This window comes from Geotrypetes seraphini, chromosome 4 (genome assembly GCF_902459505.1).
Source record: "Geotrypetes seraphini chromosome 4, aGeoSer1.1, whole genome shotgun sequence".
In the NCBI taxonomy this organism is placed as follows: Eukaryota; Metazoa; Chordata; class Amphibia; order Gymnophiona; family Dermophiidae; genus Geotrypetes; species Geotrypetes seraphini.
Genome location: NC_047087.1, coordinates 40,761,317 through 40,779,208, shown reverse-complemented (window position 1 = coordinate 40,779,208; position 17,892 = coordinate 40,761,317). Strand labels below are relative to the sequence as shown.

At 37.0% G+C, this 17,892-nt stretch overlaps 1 protein-coding gene across 3 annotated transcripts in view; it reads right to left on the bottom strand.

Annotated features, from left to right (window-relative positions):
• CEP89 (centrosomal protein 89) overlaps positions 1-17,892 on the bottom strand; it is a 182,446-nt gene that overhangs the window by 34,472 nt on the left and 130,082 nt on the right. For all 3 annotated transcript variants that reach the window (XM_033942233.1, XM_033942232.1, XM_033942235.1), the window contains exons 13-15: positions 17,179-17,359; positions 8,791-8,958; positions 3,886-4,027 (exon numbers count right to left, since the gene is read on the bottom strand). In XM_033942233.1, coding sequence (XP_033798124.1) covers positions 3,886-4,027; positions 8,791-8,958; positions 17,179-17,359 — 491 coding nt within the window. The remainder of the gene's footprint in view (positions 1-3,885; positions 4,028-8,790; positions 8,959-17,178; positions 17,360-17,892) is intronic.

Genomic DNA, 17,892 nt, shown 5'->3' with positions numbered 1-17,892 from the left:
ATCCAACACAACAGCATGTAACTTAAAGGAGACTATGATAACATGAGGAGAATAGTTAAAAAGAAACTTAAGAGAAGCAGCTGCTAAGGTTAAACATTTACATCAGGCGTGACTGCTATCATGGAACCCTGCATCATGTAGCTATAGGTTCCTCTTTCCCATATGCAGCACTTTGCACTTGCTCACACTGAACGTCATCTGCCACTTTGACACTGAGGGCTCCTTTTACCAAGGTGCGCTAGCGGTTTTAGCGCACGCACAAGATTAGCGCGTGCTAGCCGAAAAATTACCGCCTGCTTAAAAGGAGGCGGTAGCGGCTAGCGCACACTATTACGTGCGCTAAGGCCCTAACGCACCTTTGTAAAAGGAGCCCCAAGTCTCTCAGTCTCACAAGGCCCTCTTGCAATTTAATAACTATGAAAAGCTTTATGTCATCAGCAAATTTAATTAGCTCACCAGTTATTCCCATCTCTAGATCATTGATAAATATTTTAAAGAGCAGCGGTCCCAGCAAAGACCCCTAGAGAACCTCAATATTTACCCTTCTCTGTTGGCTTGATTCACAAGGACTGACTTTGCAACAGTGAAAGCTGCAAATGACAACTTTATTGAAAATGGAGTGTATGGAAATTTGGAAATTGGACTCTATACTAGGCAAATGTTTTACTTAGACTTGGCATGTTTTTTGGAATGCCTTTTCACCCAAGGCGAGAAGTCATTTATTGAACTTTTGACTCTATGGAAATTACAAGCCTTGAGTTCTAATGGGAGGGTGGGATGGTTTGGGGGAGGGAGGCGGAGTTTGCATTGAATATATTATAAGTAATACAGCTCTTTTAATGGAACAGGACAGTACTTGCATCTTCTTTATGATGCTTTATATCAGTGTTCTTCAACCTTTTTACACCTATTGACCGGCAGAAATAAAATAATTATTTTGTGGACCGGCATTGGTCCGCAGACCGGCAGTTGAAGAACACCCAATCTCCACTCCAGACCCTGCCCCTATAGTCCTAATTGTAACACTATTTTTTCCATTCATTTTTCATATATACACACAATATAATCTTTTTTTAATTTTATTTATTTATTTATAGATTTTTCAAATTATATACTAAGTTATCACTTGTACAGAAAGTAAGTTAGTAGGATATATGACCTATATCCAATATAAATCATAAACAGACCTATTTAAACAAAATACATAAAGAAAATTCTTTCAACTAACCCAACTCAAGTCCTCAAAATATAGATCCAAGATTTCATTTAAGTGAACAAAAGAAAATAATTAAGAAGATAAGTTACAGACAGAACTGAGGTATGGGCAGTTTATAAATTATAGAGCTGTTGGTTTCTCTTTATCCATTCGAGTCATAGCCAGAAAAGCAGTTAACTGTTGAGGTTCAAAAAAGACAAATTTGACTGAATGGTAACAAACAATACACTTGCAAGGATGTCTCAAGTAAAACGTCGCTCCCAGTGAAGTGACTCCAGGTTTCAATAATAGAAATTCTCTACATTGCTTTTGAGTTTCTCTAGAGAGGTCAGGAAACATTTGTATTTTACAACCAAGAAACTCTTATCAACAACGCATCAATCGCACTGCGAACCGGCAGTTGAAGAACACAGTTTTGGGCCTGATGCACATGCCAGCCCTGTGGACTGGCAGGAAATTTCTGTGGACTGGCACCGGTCCATGGACCGGTGGTTGAAGAACACTACTTTATATGATTGTTCCAAAAGTAGTTTGTAATGGTGAACTATTTGCTGCTCAATAAACATGATTTAAAGATATTTACATTAGAGGTTCCGGCATAAACCCATTTACAAAGTATGTATTCTTCCCAATTAATATTTCCAAATTAATAAAATGCCATAGAAACATGATGGCAGATAAAGGTCAAATGGTCCATCCTCAGTATCCATTATCTTCTCCTTTCCCTAAGAGATCCAATGTGCCTGTCCCATGCTGTCTTGAATTCAGACAGTGTCTCTACCACCTCTACCAGAGACTATCCCATGTATTTACCACCCTTTCTGTAAAACAGTACTTCCTTAGATTAATCCTGAGCCTATCACCTCTTTACTTCATCCTATGTCCTCTCATTCCAGAGCTTATTTTCAAATGAAAGAGACTCACCTCATGCGTATTTATGCCATGTAGGTATTTAAGTACATGAATATCAATACAGTCTTTGTGAATACAATCTTTCATTATTCATAAGACAAATTCAAAAGGTTTATATGGTTTATATAGACCTCAGTGGTACCTTCTGTATGTATTAGACTTTTTTTTCATACAGACCATTGGTACCCAAATTCGTCATCGGTCTCAAAATATGCTTTTTTTATACATATACTTTCTATTTTTTATATTTTCTATTAAACAAAATACTCATCTTTAGTCTACGTGGGTGGGGGCAGGCACTCCAACATAGGACTATGTTTTGCCCATATAAGGCTTTATCAAGTAAAATCCCCCTTAAGCCGAAAGACTCATGTGTCCCGCGTCTGCTCGTTTTTTCAACTAGGCCCTAGTAACATCCCTTTCCTCAGAGCGATCTCCATTGATCACTACTCTCTGTCGCCTTCCACTCAACCAGTTCGTGACCCAGCCCGTCACTTTGGGACCCATCCCGAGGGCACTCAGTTTATTTATTAGATGTCTGTATGGAACACTGTCAAAATCTAAATACACCACATCTAGCGCACTTCCTCTATCCAATTCTCCAGTCACCCTGTCAAAGAAATTGCCTCTAGTGAATCCAGGTTGCCTAGAGTCATGTAATCCACTGGATTCCAGAAACTGCACTATTCTCTGTTTTAAAAGAGTTACCAGACATTCCAGCCTGTAGTTCCCTACTTCTTCCTTTACTTCTACTTTTGTGGTAAGGGACCACATCCACCCTTCTCTGATCCTCTGGTACCACTCCCAATTCTAGAGAAGCATTGAAAAGGTCAACCAGCCAGAACCAACAGAACTTCCCTAAGTTCCTTCAGTACACCATCCAGCCCCATCGCTTTGTCCACCTTTAATTTAGCTATATCCTCGCTAATAAAATCTAAAAATCAATCAGGGTTTACCCTATTTGCGTTTGTCTTCTGCGGTCTCACGGCTCAGCACCTCAGCTATAAACACAGAACAGAAATATTTATTAAGCACTTCAGCCTTATCTTTATCAGGTTCTACATATAGACAAGGTATCACTGCTTATTTGTAAATGTGTCTCTACCAAAGTCTAACATACTTCAGTAGCATAATTAAATGAAATAACTACCTCTGAAGTTTGGGAGGATGGGTGAGGATGGAAGAAATTACTTGTGGAGACAGGTGTGATTTCTGTCCCCATGTAACTCTCTTTGCTGAATAACATGTAGCTGGATCCACAAATCCGGAATTCAGTGCTGGAGCCAAGACATGGCCCAACACTGAATTTCTAGATATAACGCCAGTGGCGTTCAGCAAAATGCCGACTGCCACTGACTGAATAGCCCCTAATATATTTAGCAGCAAATTTAAGAAAAAAATATAAAACCTAATATAATCAATCACTTTTTAACAAGCCCCAAATAAGGGAGATTTACCAGGAAATACAGTAATACAAAATAAAAAAGGGGGAGCAATTCCCTCTTGTAGTTTTATTCAGTTATATTTTGTTCATCCAACAAATTGGCTAGACAACCATTCTTTGGGCAACAATTTTACAGATCTCAACGATTTGTCCAAGGAACTCCCCAAGTTACTCAGACAAACCTATAGAATATTAACTGTTTATACATTTACAAAAATTTAGGCTAAATCATTATAATGTTGTCACATTAAAATAAAACTAGTCCTCCACTTCATATAGTTTTAGGTGCCTATTAAGCATAAAAAGTAGTTACCATTTGTATTAGCTGGTCACGTTCCTGAGCTATATTCTCTGTCAAGCCAATAAGATTTGCCAAGTACTGATGAGCTGCCATTTCTTTTTCCATGGCATCTTCTACTTGCTGCTTGAGAAGACCTATCTTCTTCTGAGATTTTCTGTAAAGAAAATACAGTGTTTAAAACAATATTTGGGTCAATATTCAGCTGGCAGCAGTCAGTTTCTTTAATTGCTGACCACTGCTCACTAATTTAGACCTGGATATTCGGTGCTAGCAAATACAAACCAAAACCTCAAGAATCCACTGGATAAAAAGAAGAAGAAGAAGAAAAAAAAAAAAAAGCCTGGTATTCAAAGAAAACCAGAACAGTGGAATAGCTGAACTAGCTAGTCCCAGGTTTATTAACATAAAAAATAAGAATTAAAAAAATAATGAAAACTTAAAATGATAAAACTAATGCATACTGGGGAGCGTGGCTTGGAAGCGCAGCCGGATGGTCGGGTGAAGACTGAGCTCCTCAGTAACAGGCTTTTGAAAGAAGTTTTAAGCTTTTGAATTAGTTTTTATTTTAGTGAAAATTGGGAGATTAGTTTTAAAAAATGGCAACGAGCAAGCAGTTAAAGAATGAGATGGCTGGTACAAGTTCAGGGAGTGCAAAAAGATCAGACAGAACCGGAAACTCCTTCGAAGGTGCCGTTGCCCAAAGAAGATAACGGAGACATTTTTGCAGAGCTGAAACTAATCAGAGAAATTGTCTCAGACAATGCTCAAAAGCTGCAGGAACTGAAAGATGAAGTTTCACATCTCACAATACGTATAGAGAAGATCGAAGTTAAATTTGATCAGATTGAAAAGAGAACAGCTGCAAATGAATCTGAAGTACAATTATGCAAACCATATAGAGAGAAAGTAGATACTCTTTCAAGGGAGCTTGAAGATTGTATTAACAGAGGAAAAAGGAACAATTTAAGAATAATTGGGCTCTCGGAGGGAGTTGAAAAAAATGATACAATCTCCTTCCTTGAAAACTTTCTCCCGAAGATCCTGCCTCTCAAGATAAAATATCCATTGGAAATTGAGAGGGCTCACAGGATCCCTTCAAGGAAAACAGGCAAACTACTGGGGCCACATCCAATTATTTTAAAACTTTTAAGGCATCAGCAAGTCATGGAAATTATACGGCTTGCAAAAGAAAATAGAAACTTGAAATGTCAAGATTCAAAAATTCATATAGTGCCGGATTTCGCTAAGGTCACCGCAGATAAAAGGAAAAAACTACTAGAATTGCGACCACAAATGAGAAGTCTAGGGGCAAGATACGGTTTGCTGTACCCTGCTATAATGAGGGTTACATATGCCAATAAGACAATGAGTTTTGAAGATCCTGAAAAGTTAAAGGTCTTCTTGGATGCATGTGAACAACCGATGACTTCATGAAAAAAGGGAACTAATGTCATTCACTTCTAATAATTTATTATTTGATTAATTTTTATGTTTATATTTAAACAAAGATGGGATATTCACTTAAGGAGTTGAATGGAATGAGAGATGGAATCTTTTTTTGAATTAATTGATACAACCGTCCTGGATGTAAGTGTTAATGGATGAAACTCTGTTTATTACACTATAAAAGAATGCTCAAGATTTATGTAAATTAGATGGTTGCCATGGCGTATAGAATAACTAAGGAGTATTCCAGACTTGAAACTGTAATATGGGGTTGTTTCATGCCACTAACCTAGAAGAAGGAGGCAACATCTCAGAATAAAATTCTGAACTGTGTGTATCAGGCATTGGAGTGGTTTGGTATAGGTCCAGGATTTATTCAAATGATACAAACTTTGTATAGCTCCCCTATAGCCAGATTATATATTAATAATAATTTATCGGATCGTTTTCAATTGCATAGGAGAGTTAGACAAGGTTGTCCATTATCTCCTTTGCTTTTTGATATAGTTTTAGAACCCCTATTGTTAGCTATTCAACAAACAAGGGAGATAACAAGGTATTCCACGTAATGACTGGGAATACAAGTTTTCTGTTTATGCAGATGATATCTTACTATATTTGAGAAATCCAAGTTCCTCCATTCCTTGTTTGTTAGAGTTGATTGAAAGGTTTGGTAAATTTTCAGGATACAAAATAAATTGGAATAAATCTGAAATTCCACTCAATGTACATTGTTTAAAAAGTATGTTTGATTCATTTTCTTTTGTTTGGAAGGAGGATGGATTGAAATATTTAGGAATCTGGATTAAAAATACAGTAGATGATACGGTAAAAGAAAATGAAAAATTTTTATTAAAAAAGGTTACAGAATTATGTGAACATTGGAATCCATTACATTTATCTTGGTAGGGGAGAGTCCAAACTGTTAAAATGATGATATTGCCTGTGGTTTGCTATCAAATGGGTATGATACCAGTATTCTTTCATGGGTCTTTCTATAAAAAATTGAACTCAATAATTACCAAATTTATTTGGCTTGGTAAAACTCCTAGAATTGCTTTAGTATCTTTGCAAAAACCAATTAAGGAGGGTGGGGTAAATTTTCCAAATTTTTATAGGTACCATCAGGCCTATATTTTACGTCAAGGTATGTATTGGGTCCTCCCGGAGCTCATTGAATATACTCCTGATTGGTTATATTTGGAATGGCGACTCATGTTTCCTTTATATCTTTCTCATGTTCTCAGTATCAAGATGCCCAGATTATACAAATAAAATAGAATTTTAATGGATACATGGAAAACCTTAAGATTTGTTAGTAACTTAACAGCTATCCCTATCAATAAATCAACTAATCAATCCATATGGCTAAACTCCAAGATTCAAATTGGCGGTTTCAAGATCGTCTGGAAACATTGGATAATTGCAGGAATTAGAAATTTAAATGATGTCATATCTAATGGTAAACTGCTGGATTTTACACAATTGCAACATAAATTTGGGCTTCATAAATCACAATGTTTTTGATGGTTGCAATTGAAGCAGTCTATTCAGGCTGGGTTCCCTGAATGAAAAAATCTCAATACTCAGTCCAGTTTGGATTTCTTATGTTTTCAGGCGGACTTTCTGGGTCACCAGGCCGCACAATGGTATAAATCTATTAGTGATTTGGTTAAAAAAAAAAACCTAAAAATGGTCTGAGGGATATTTGGAGCATTGAGATTAAGCATCAGATTTCAGCATCTCAATGGCCACAAATTTGGTCTTGGAGAATGAGATGTACAATGTCAGCGCCTATGAGACAAACTTAGGTTTTTTTTGTTACATAGAGCTTTTTGGACCCCAGTTAGATTACAAAAGTTAAATAGTTCATTGTCCAATAGATGCTGGCATTGTAAATTGGAGGTAGGGACTTTGGATCATCTTTTATTCTACTGTACCCATATCTTAGCCTTTTGGAACTCAATCTGGGATCAAATAAATTGTTTATTGGAAAACCATGTAGCGTTATCTTATGATACTGTGATATTTGGAATGTATATGAGAAAAAAGAGTCAGATATCATCGAGTAATAATAAACTTTTAATGATCATGACTGGAGTTGCCATCCAACATATTACTAATAACTGGAAAGATCATACTAGATTGAACTTCAATTTTTGGTGGAATTCATTATGCCACATATATAGAATGGAAAGATCAATAGCGATACAAAATGGAAATTATAATAATTTTATTAAAATTTGGGAGCCATTAACATATTTTTGTCATGATTAAATGCCATTTTTCTATTAGTCATACACCATATAGTAAGGGGAGGGGGGAGGGATACAAATATAGGTTTCTTATTATGAATGAAGGGATATGAGGGAGGGTGGGGAGAGGGTTACATTTGTATGTTCAGATTATAATGATAAGATATGCAAGTGTTCTGATTAATTGTGTTTATTATGATTGTTGTACACTTGATGAAAGTTTTAAAAATGAATAAAGAATTTATTTAAAAAAAAAAATTGGGTTAGAAGATATTTTATTGATTTAGCATCCCAAATAATATTTTTATTCTTGTTCAGACATTTCATTAATCCTTTATAACCCAGTCTGTGAACTTAGATAATCTCAACAGGTCTCTCTTGGTTGTACTTTCCCAACAGAAAGTGCAGCTAGACCACACAAGATGAACACGCTTCACTGTTGTTGTTCCCGCCCTGTGGAGTTCCCTCCTGCATTACATGCATTCAGAACTTTCTTTCCTGTACTTTAAGGCAGTACTGAAAACATTATTTCACCATGACATGTTAAAGATTTTGCCCAAAACACACAAATAAATTCTATAGTGGAAGGAAATTTTTCATTTTTTCTTGTGTGTTCCCTTTACATGAGTCACCCTATTAACAATTAAAACATGCACAGTGATTGCCACACTCACAGGATGTAAGTCAATATTCAATAAAATGTTCTTTTGCAGGCTAAGAGATACATTACATATTTTTCTGTCAGAAAGGGTTATGCAGGGAACTCATCAAAACAAATGTTAGCTCATGATAAGAGGGAGTTTTGAACTACCGCTTTACTGTATTTCTGTACTTTGCATAATAAAAGCAAATGCATACATCTATGTACCTATAAATGAAGTAGAAGTTTAATATAAAAAAATCTGAAGGCAGACTGATTTAGAAAATCTGAAGGCAACAGACTGTTGCTAAAAGACTACTGTTTTGTTTTTAAATTCAAAAGAAATGACTTCAATGTATTTGCTGTTCTTAAACTGAATTGTATTTTGTCTTATGATTATGTATGCAAACCTGTGGATTAGAAATGTTTTAAATAAATATAGATATGGAAGCATAATTAGGAAACATTTCAGTGCTATATTTTCTTTTCTATTAATTTCATGTGATTCAGTTTGTATGATTATTATGAAATTAAACCAAAATAAAATTTAAAAAATATAAAATCAGCACCACCAACCTATTTGCATTTTGGGCCATTTCCAATTCAGACTCCAGGATCTTGTTGTCTGCTGTTAGGTCATTTTTCTCTAAAAGCAGACTCTTCTTTTCTGCCTGCATAGCTGCCAACCTCCCCATCAGATCTTCTACTTCAGCACTTCTTTTGTCCCGCTCTACTTGTAATTGACTATAGAAAACAGAATATGACCAATTTATCAAACTAAGTCTGTCTTAGAAACAAAATTCTCATTATCCTTGATAGTACATTTATGTTCTGGCTTTGACAATCCCACCTTCAATGCTATGGGCACTTTTGCCACTGATGTATACAGATTGCATTCAGCTTATTATTATTTTTTTTTTTTAAACTTCTTTATTCATTTTTTAATCAAACAACAAGTGCACAAAAATGTATCATACATTAAATCCAATATAGCACTAAACAATCTAACATAAAAGATCTAATAGACGATGAACCCTTTCAGGACCATAAGGATCGTAGGCCAATTTTTGTGGTTTTGACGACATTTTTATGGTAAAAAGGGCTTACAGATGCCAAAAAATTGATTTTTTTTGTGAAATATTATTTTTTTTAAAAAAAATCACACTTCTGGCTTATGGACAGTGTGGCAAGTGAATCTTCTCGTCAATCTGGCAACGACGCTAATGAATGAATGTCGGAACCAGTTTGTTTACATAAAGGCAGTATCATATGGAATCCGTACATATCAAATTTAGAACTGTAGACTATCCCAATCAAAATTTATAGGATTTTAAAGTTATGGGACAAATATGTCCCTTGGTCCTGAAAGGATTAATGATATACCCCTACTCACCCTTCATCAAATATTCTATATAAAATATATTATATTAATATTCTGAACATAATTATACAAATTTTTCCTTTTTTCCCCTCCCAAAATCCTCCCTCCCCCCTGAGTGTGCATATAATATAATTAAAAAGAAAGAAAGAAAGAAAATGATGTCTATTCATTACAATATTTTTCCATTGGCCCCCAAATCTTTGCGAAGTTATTATAATTCCCTTTTTGCAATGCTATTCCTCTTTCCATCTTAAAAATATGACATTCAGCTTATTATTAAAAAAAGTTCTGCTGCTCTAAATTCAAGCAAAGACTAAGTGACCTTTCTTTTTTGAAAACTTATTTATGATAAGGACTTGGTAACAAGGAAGTTAAGAATGAGGATGGGTGATGTATTTGGCTGCATTTAAGGCATTATAGAATCTGTTCTCTGAAAGCAAAGTTACTTACCTGTAGCAGGTATTCTCTGAGGACAGCAGGACAGGTATCCTGGGCGACATCATCCCAATGGAGACCAGTGCGGACACTGTCCAGCACTCTATGACTAAGAGGCTTTTGGAAGCAGCCTTATCATACATGCAGGAGTGCCTTCCCACCTGTTGCACAATTATGGAACCCTCAGTAATATAAAATTGTTAGAAGAGAATTAAAGATACCTGAGAACACCTGCTACAGGTAAGTAAATTTGTTTTTTCTGAGGACAAACAGGACATCTGGGAAACTAGCTACCAGTTCACCAAAACCAACAACAGAATCTTGCAGCAGTGAGACTATCTTCAACCAATTAACATCAAACTATGAGAATATACAGACTCATTTTGGAGGTGCATCTGGAACTGAATAAAAGTGGAGTTGGATTCTAGACGCCAAACAAATTTTAATACATTTCCTTGAAAGAGTGAATAAACATTTGGATAAAGGTGAGATGGTTAATATTGTATATCTAGATTTTCAGGCATTTGACAAAGTACTTTTTGATGAGGAGGGATGTGAAAGAGCAAATCTCTGGAGAGGTTTGTTAGATTCAACCACCACTGGAGAGATTGATGAAGAGGCGAGGTGACTTTGATCTACTGGGATAAGGAATCCGTGGCCCGAGACTATCGAGATGCCAGAGTCCCCTGAGCTGATCTGAGATGAAGTCGAACAAAGGGAGTGACATGAACTGTGGATGCGATGTGGCCCATGAGATGCATCATTTGTATTGCTGAGATGTTTTGTAGACAGGACACATGATTGCAAAGATGAAGCAAGGTGTTTAGTCTTCTATGGGCTAGGAAAGCCCATAGAAGAGTGGTATTGATCATGGCTCCTATGAATTCCAACACTTGAGAGGGTTGAAGATGAGACTTTGAACAGTTGACTTCGAACCCTAAGCGCTAAAGAAAAGCTATGGTCACTTGTGTTGCTGAGGCACTGCTTGAGGCGATGCCAAAGGATGTGGTAAGAGCAGTTAATATAGCTGGCTTTAAAAAAGGTTTGGACAAGTTCCTGGAAGGAAAGTCCCTAGTCTGTTGTTGAGACAGACATGGGATGGTAGCATGTAATGCTGCTACTATTTGGGGTTTTGCCAGGTACTTGTGACTTGGATTGGCCTCCGCAGACAGGGATACTGGGCCAGGTGGACCATTGGTCTGACTTAGTAAGGCTATTCTTATGTTCTTTATCAACCAATAGTCCAGAAATAATAATAATAATAATTTATTTCTTATATACCGCTATACCCTAAGTTCGAAGCGGTTTATAGTGAAGTTGTGTCTAGAGGGAGTACAGTGTTAACAGAAGGATACAGGATAATACAAAGTGAGCAGGTACTGGGTGGTTATAATAAGGTACGAAATATTAACACGAAAAAACAGTTACAGTGTGTTTACAATGAGGTACTGGGGTGTTTACAGAAAGGTACAAGATATTAACAAGAGACCGGTAACACTTGAAATGGTAACACTTGAAACTTTGGGTTTGAAGGGTTGCTGCTACCACCACCAGGCACTTGGTGAACACTTGGAGATGAAGCCAAGCCGAATTGCAGAACTTTGTACTGGAAATGCCAATGACCTATATGAAAACAAAGACACTTTCTGTGGTTGGGATATATGAATATGTGTGTGTATAGGCCTCTTTGAGGTCTAGCAAGTACAACCAATCATTTCATTCTAGAAGTGGGTATAAGGTCCCCAGAAATAGCATGCAAAACTTCTCTATTACTAGATATTTGTTGAGAGCTCGGAGGTCGTGAATAGGACAAAGACCTACCGTCTTTTTTGGAATTATGAAATACCTGGAGTAGAACCCCTGATTTTTATGGGAAGGGAGTACTATTTCTATGGCATTTAGTTGAAGTAGAGCTTTAATTTCTTGAACAAGGAACGTCTGTTGAGATGTTAAAGAGGACTCTTTTGGAGGGTTGTTTGGAGGAATGGTAGTAAAATGGAGAGAGCAACCCTCTCGTATGGCTTTTAGGACCCAGGTGTCTGTGGTAATGAGAGTCCAGTGTTGATGAAATAAGAAAAGTCAGTCTCTGATGGGTTGGGGAGGTGGCGGAGATGGAGGTAGCTGTGGGTAACAGCCACCATGTCATTCTCTAGTTGAGAACTCTTCTGGTTAACATAGAATTCTGGAAGATGTGGTATCCAAACTTTTCCATGGTGCGGCCTTCATGATCTGGTGGTGCAGTAGCATATACTCTTGAACTGGAGGGGTTTTTGAGAATGGATTCAACCAACAAAGACTGATGTAGCAATTGCAGCTTAACAAAGCCAGGACAGGACTGAATTCTGTAGAGCAGTGTCTCGCAAACATTCTGGCCAGTGGCACACTAAATCCAGTGCCCCAGCTGGAAGGCACCCGGAAGTGCACAAATGTTAACATGATGACATCACGTGCATGCATGATATAATCATGTTGACACCCACGCATGCATGGAGGCCCATCTGGCTGCGACCTGCTTAGGTGAAGGGATCCAGGAGGTGCGGGGAGAGGAGGAGAGATGCCGGTCAGGAGGAGAGTCATCTGTGCCAGCTGACTTCCTATAAGATGTGCCTCTCGCTGCGAGTGGCACGTCCTGTAGGCAGCCAGCCGGCATGGACAACTCTCACCCTCACCAGTGTGTCACGGCACACCTGAAATCTCAGGAGGCACACAGTTTGCGATACACTACTGTAGAGAGTCAATCTTCCTTGGAGCTATTGTAAGGTAGAGAGGAATCTTCCAGTTCTTAAACAGAGCTTCTTTAAGCAAATTATGAAGAGGCAATTTGAGAAGCTCCTTAGGAGGCTTGTCAAAATTTAATCTCAAGAAGTTCTGCTCTAGGCTCAATGTCTGACTCCAGTTCAACAGACAAAGCTTTCCCCATCTGCCTGATATATTTAGTAAAAGAAAGTCATAAGAACAGCCTTACTGGGTTAGACCAATGGTCCATCTAGCCCAGTATTCCGTCTTCGGGGAGGCCAATCCAAGTCACAAGTACCCGGCAAAAACCCAAATAATAGCAGCATGCCATGCTACCATCCCATGTCCTTCTGGAGGAGATGGATATGATGGGATGCCATAGACTCTGGAGTAGCAGGAGTAGATAATGTGGTTCAAGATCAGTGTTTTGTTCAGAAAGATCAGAATCAACATCTGGAACTCCAGGAGATTCCCTATAGGAAGGAGAAGTATGCTTACTGGTTTGAGGAGTACGATGACTGCGAAAGCATTGAGAAGAGTTTCTTTGATGATGTCAGTACTGGTCAGATAAAGAGGATGATGAAGATCGTCATCGAGAATGCCTAAATTTTGATTTACATCAAGGTGAATGTGAATTGGTACCGAACAATGCTTACTTGGATTTTGAAGAATGAACATTGGAATGAGATCTTGATGTCCATCGATGGAAAGCCTAAGTCAGTACCCAGAGCCCTCGATGTGCCATGCTCAGCCTGGGTCTATATTGAGGAGTTGATGCAAGCACTGATGCCATATGCAGATTAAACATGACGCCAATCTCCCTCCGGAAGAACTCCTCAGCTGGTCCTGGAAGGGCTGCACCGATACCCTTGACTCAACAGCCGGAACCATCGTTGCTGCAGGGTGTCGAGGGGTGGATGACCTCGATGAGGAAACATGCCCTAAAGGAGACACAGCCTGCACAGAAAGAGATCGATGATGGCACTGGCATTTGTTATGCATCGAGGGACTTGATGCTGAAAATGCCTGTGACACTGGTGTAGTAGAGGACGCCTTCTTAGTAGGTTTACCCGATGCAGGAAAAATGTCTGTCAACAGCATTGATTTGTCGCTGGAGGCCATGGATGGTCCAAACAGCTTCTCTTGTGGATGTGTCAAGCCTTAAGAAAGCGTTTTTTTAAAGAGTAGAATAGCAAATGCAACTGTCTACTTGATGCTCAGGGTCCAAACACTGAATTCACCAGCTGTGCAGGTCAGTGATGGAGATGGGCTGTTGGCAATGACATGCGAGGAAAAATCTTAGCGGCAAAGTAAAAAAAACCTCAATGGCTATACCTCGATGGAAAAGCCAGTAAGAAAAAAACCTAAAGACAGACACTATAAAATTACAAAGGAAAACCAAGTTGAAAGGCAGAAAGAACACTGAATGGAAAGGCAACGTAATTTGGACAGAGTCCAAAACACAACTTCTTCACCCACGGAGAATGAAAAACTGAGGAACTGCAAGCCGACATCAGTTGGGAAGACACTTGTGTGTGCAGACAGTCTCGAAGCTTCAAAAACCTTAATGTGACTGTCCATACTGGGGCTCCATGGATGACATAACCCACACTTGCAAGGATATGTTGCCTGCTTGTCCTTTAAGTTTTTCATGTGTGAACCTGGCTGATAAACAAAATATCTTGAGAGGCTTAGACTAACTATATTAGTTAACATGGATATTTAAGCAAATATAGAATACATATGCTATGATGTTATTGTTTTGGTTAAATAAAACTATTTAAATTGCTAAGGTAATGATTATTTTTCTCCTTTCAATAAAATACAGCAGAAAAGTTTTCCAAATATAAATGATTATCCTATTAAACTGGAGACAGTTCACCTTGTAATAATTTCTTAATTATTTATCTATGTATTGCTAATAGCATAACCAAAACAGTAATTTTTTTATATAACTGTAAAACTAATCTGAAAAGTTATTTTTCAAAACATGAAGCCTTCATCTGGTTGTAAATATTAAGATTATACTAGTAAGAATGAATCTTTCTGTAGAAAAACATGATTTAAATCAAATCCACCCTGCTCCCACCGCATTCCTTGTTTGAAGCGAGCTATGATACTGACTAAAGTGAGATAAGGCTCACTGAAACTTGCTAGAGATTTCCGCCTGGTCCTGCCATCCACAAAGAATATGTTAAGGCATGCAACTATGCTTTCTCAATAAAAAAAAATAGGACATTCCAAATCTTTCAATCAATTCTAACAAACATGGTATAGTTGAACCGGTATTTTTTCAGAACTCTTTTTATAAAAAATTGAATGCAATAATTATTAAGTTTGTTTGGCTTGGCAAAACACCTAGAATTGCTTTGGTATCTTTACAGAAATCAATTAAGGAGGGTGGGGTAAATTTCCCAAATTTCTATAGGTATCATCAGGCCTATATTTTACGTCAAAGTATGTATTGGGTCCTCCCAAATCTCTTTGAATACACTCTAGATTGGTTATACTTGGAATGGCGACTCCTGTCTCCTTTACATCTTTGTCACATTCTCAGTATCAAGATGCCCAGATTGTATAAAGAAAATAAACTTTTATTAGATACATGGAAAACTCTAAGATATGTAAGTAATTTAACTGAAATTCCTATTAGTAAATCGACAAATCAATCTATATGGCTAAACTCCAAGATTCAGATTGGCGGAACTAAGATTGTCTGGAGGCATTGGTTAAATGCAGGAATACGAACTTTAAATGATGTTATTTCAAATGGAAAGATGCTTGAGTTTACACAATTGCAAAATAAATTTGGACTGAATAAATCACAATTTTATAAATGGTTGAAATTGAAGCAGGCCATTCAGGCAGGGTTCCCTGAATGGAAAACTTTAAATTTTCAATACAGCATGGAATTTTTATGCTTCCAGGCAGATTTTCTGGGTCACCAGGCCGCACAGTGGTATAAAGTTATTAGTGAATTGGTTAATAAAAAACCTAAAAATGGTCTTAGGGATATTTGGAGCATTGAGATTAATCATCAAATTTTGGCATCTCAATGGCCACAAATTTGGTCTTGGAGAATAAGATGTACACTGTCAGCATCTATGAGACAAACTTGGTTTTTTCTTTTGCATAGAGCATTTTGGACCCCTGTCTAATAGATGCTGGCATTGTAAGCTTGAAGTAGGGGCTTTGGATCATCTTTTATTTTTCTGTCCCTATATATTAGCCTTTTGGAATTCGATCTGGGATCAAATAAATTCTTTATTAGATAATCCTGTAGCATTAACTTATGATACTGTGATATTTGGCATATCTATGAGGAAAAAGAGTCAGATATCGGCAAGTAATAACAAACTTTTATTGATTATGACAGGAGTTGCCATGCAACATATTACTACAAATTGGAAAGATCACACAAGACTTAATTTTAATTTCTGGTGGAATTCACTATGTCACATATATAGAATGGAACGTTCAATAGCAATACAAAATGGAAATTATAAAAGGTTTAATGAAATATGGGGGCCATTGACATTGTTTTGTAATGAATAAACACCATTTTCTTAACATTATTTATGATTGGAAGGGAAAGGGGAGGGTTTATATAAATGAAAAAAAATAAAAATAAAAATGTAAAAAAGAAATATGACAAAGATTGATTCAATTAAATAATTGTATGGAAAGGGAGGAAGGAAGAAGGATTTAGATATATATACCTTTGTTATGATCTTGATAGATTTATCAAGTGATGTTAGTAAATCTATGTATTACTTATATTGTGCACTTGCTGAAAGTTTAAAAATGAATAAAGAATTATTAAAAAAAAAAAAAAATAGGACATAAATCTTGGAAAAAGTAAAGTAGAGTGCACATTTTTAATAGAACATCAGTTACTGTGGGAAAATATCAGTTGATTACTTAATGGAAAAACTGAAGTTTCAAGTTTCTTAAAAATTTGATATACCGCCCATCATACTTCTAGGCGGTTTACAATATAAAATGTGTCAATAAGCATGATATTAAAAACTAAGCGGAACAGACAGGAGACTAATGGGACTGACAAACAAGGGGTTTTTTTGTTCTGTATTTTGCTTGAGCAGAGTGTTTTACTTGTTTTATCTTTTAGGCTTTGCTCCTGTAATTCTATTTGTTGCCTTACAGATTGCTACTTTTTGAATAACTTTTGCTTCTTTTTGTAATGCTCTGCTTTTATTAATAAAGGCCTTGCTGACTTAAGAAAATATCTCTTTCCTAATATCCCCAATGGCATTCACATTTTAGACTCCAGCAAATATTTTATTCTCGGGCTTGATGGCTCTTTCTTGTTTAACTGAACCAGCTGACAAAAATGAAAGCAGGTAAAAGCTATTAAAATATATCCTATCATAACACAGTACATGAATCTATACCTTTTTAATTCATTCACCATAGCAACATGCTCTTCTGCTGCCACCTTGTCATTAAGATTGGTTTTCAGGTCATCATATTTGAGGCGTAAAGTTTCCTGTTGCTTCTGATTTTCTAACAGCTCCTCTTCTTGGCTCTGTTTCTTAGCTTCCAACAGCATTACTTGTTTGGCCAGTTTGGTAACTTAAAGGGAAATATTGAATACAATAGGATTGATTACTGAACATGAGAAAATGATAAAATCAGCTAAACATGTTTGTTTATGTTAGCTACTATGGTCCCAATTTACTAAAGTCAACGATCGTTGCTAAACCTGTTTTCACAAGTTTAGCAACAATCGCTGCTAACCGACACAATTCACAAAACGGCCCACCGTTTGTTTTCCTCTCAATTGCCCATTTTCCGATCCGGCCATGCAGATCAGTAAAATAGCTAAGCAACTGATTCACTTACATTGTTTGGCTATTTAGCATTGGATTTTATCGATCCTAAAACCCGATTGCTGTAGACCTATTGGTAACTGTGTTACCGAAAGGTCTGCCTAGGTTTTTTGTTTTTGCAATGGCACGGATATTTTGCATGTATTACACATGCAAAATATGTGCCCAAAAAATGAAAAAAAGCCTAGCAAGAAACTATTTTGACTTTATCGATTTCCTATGTCCCTAGCGAATACATTACGGATCATGTCCTGGAATGTATCGGGCATTACTTCC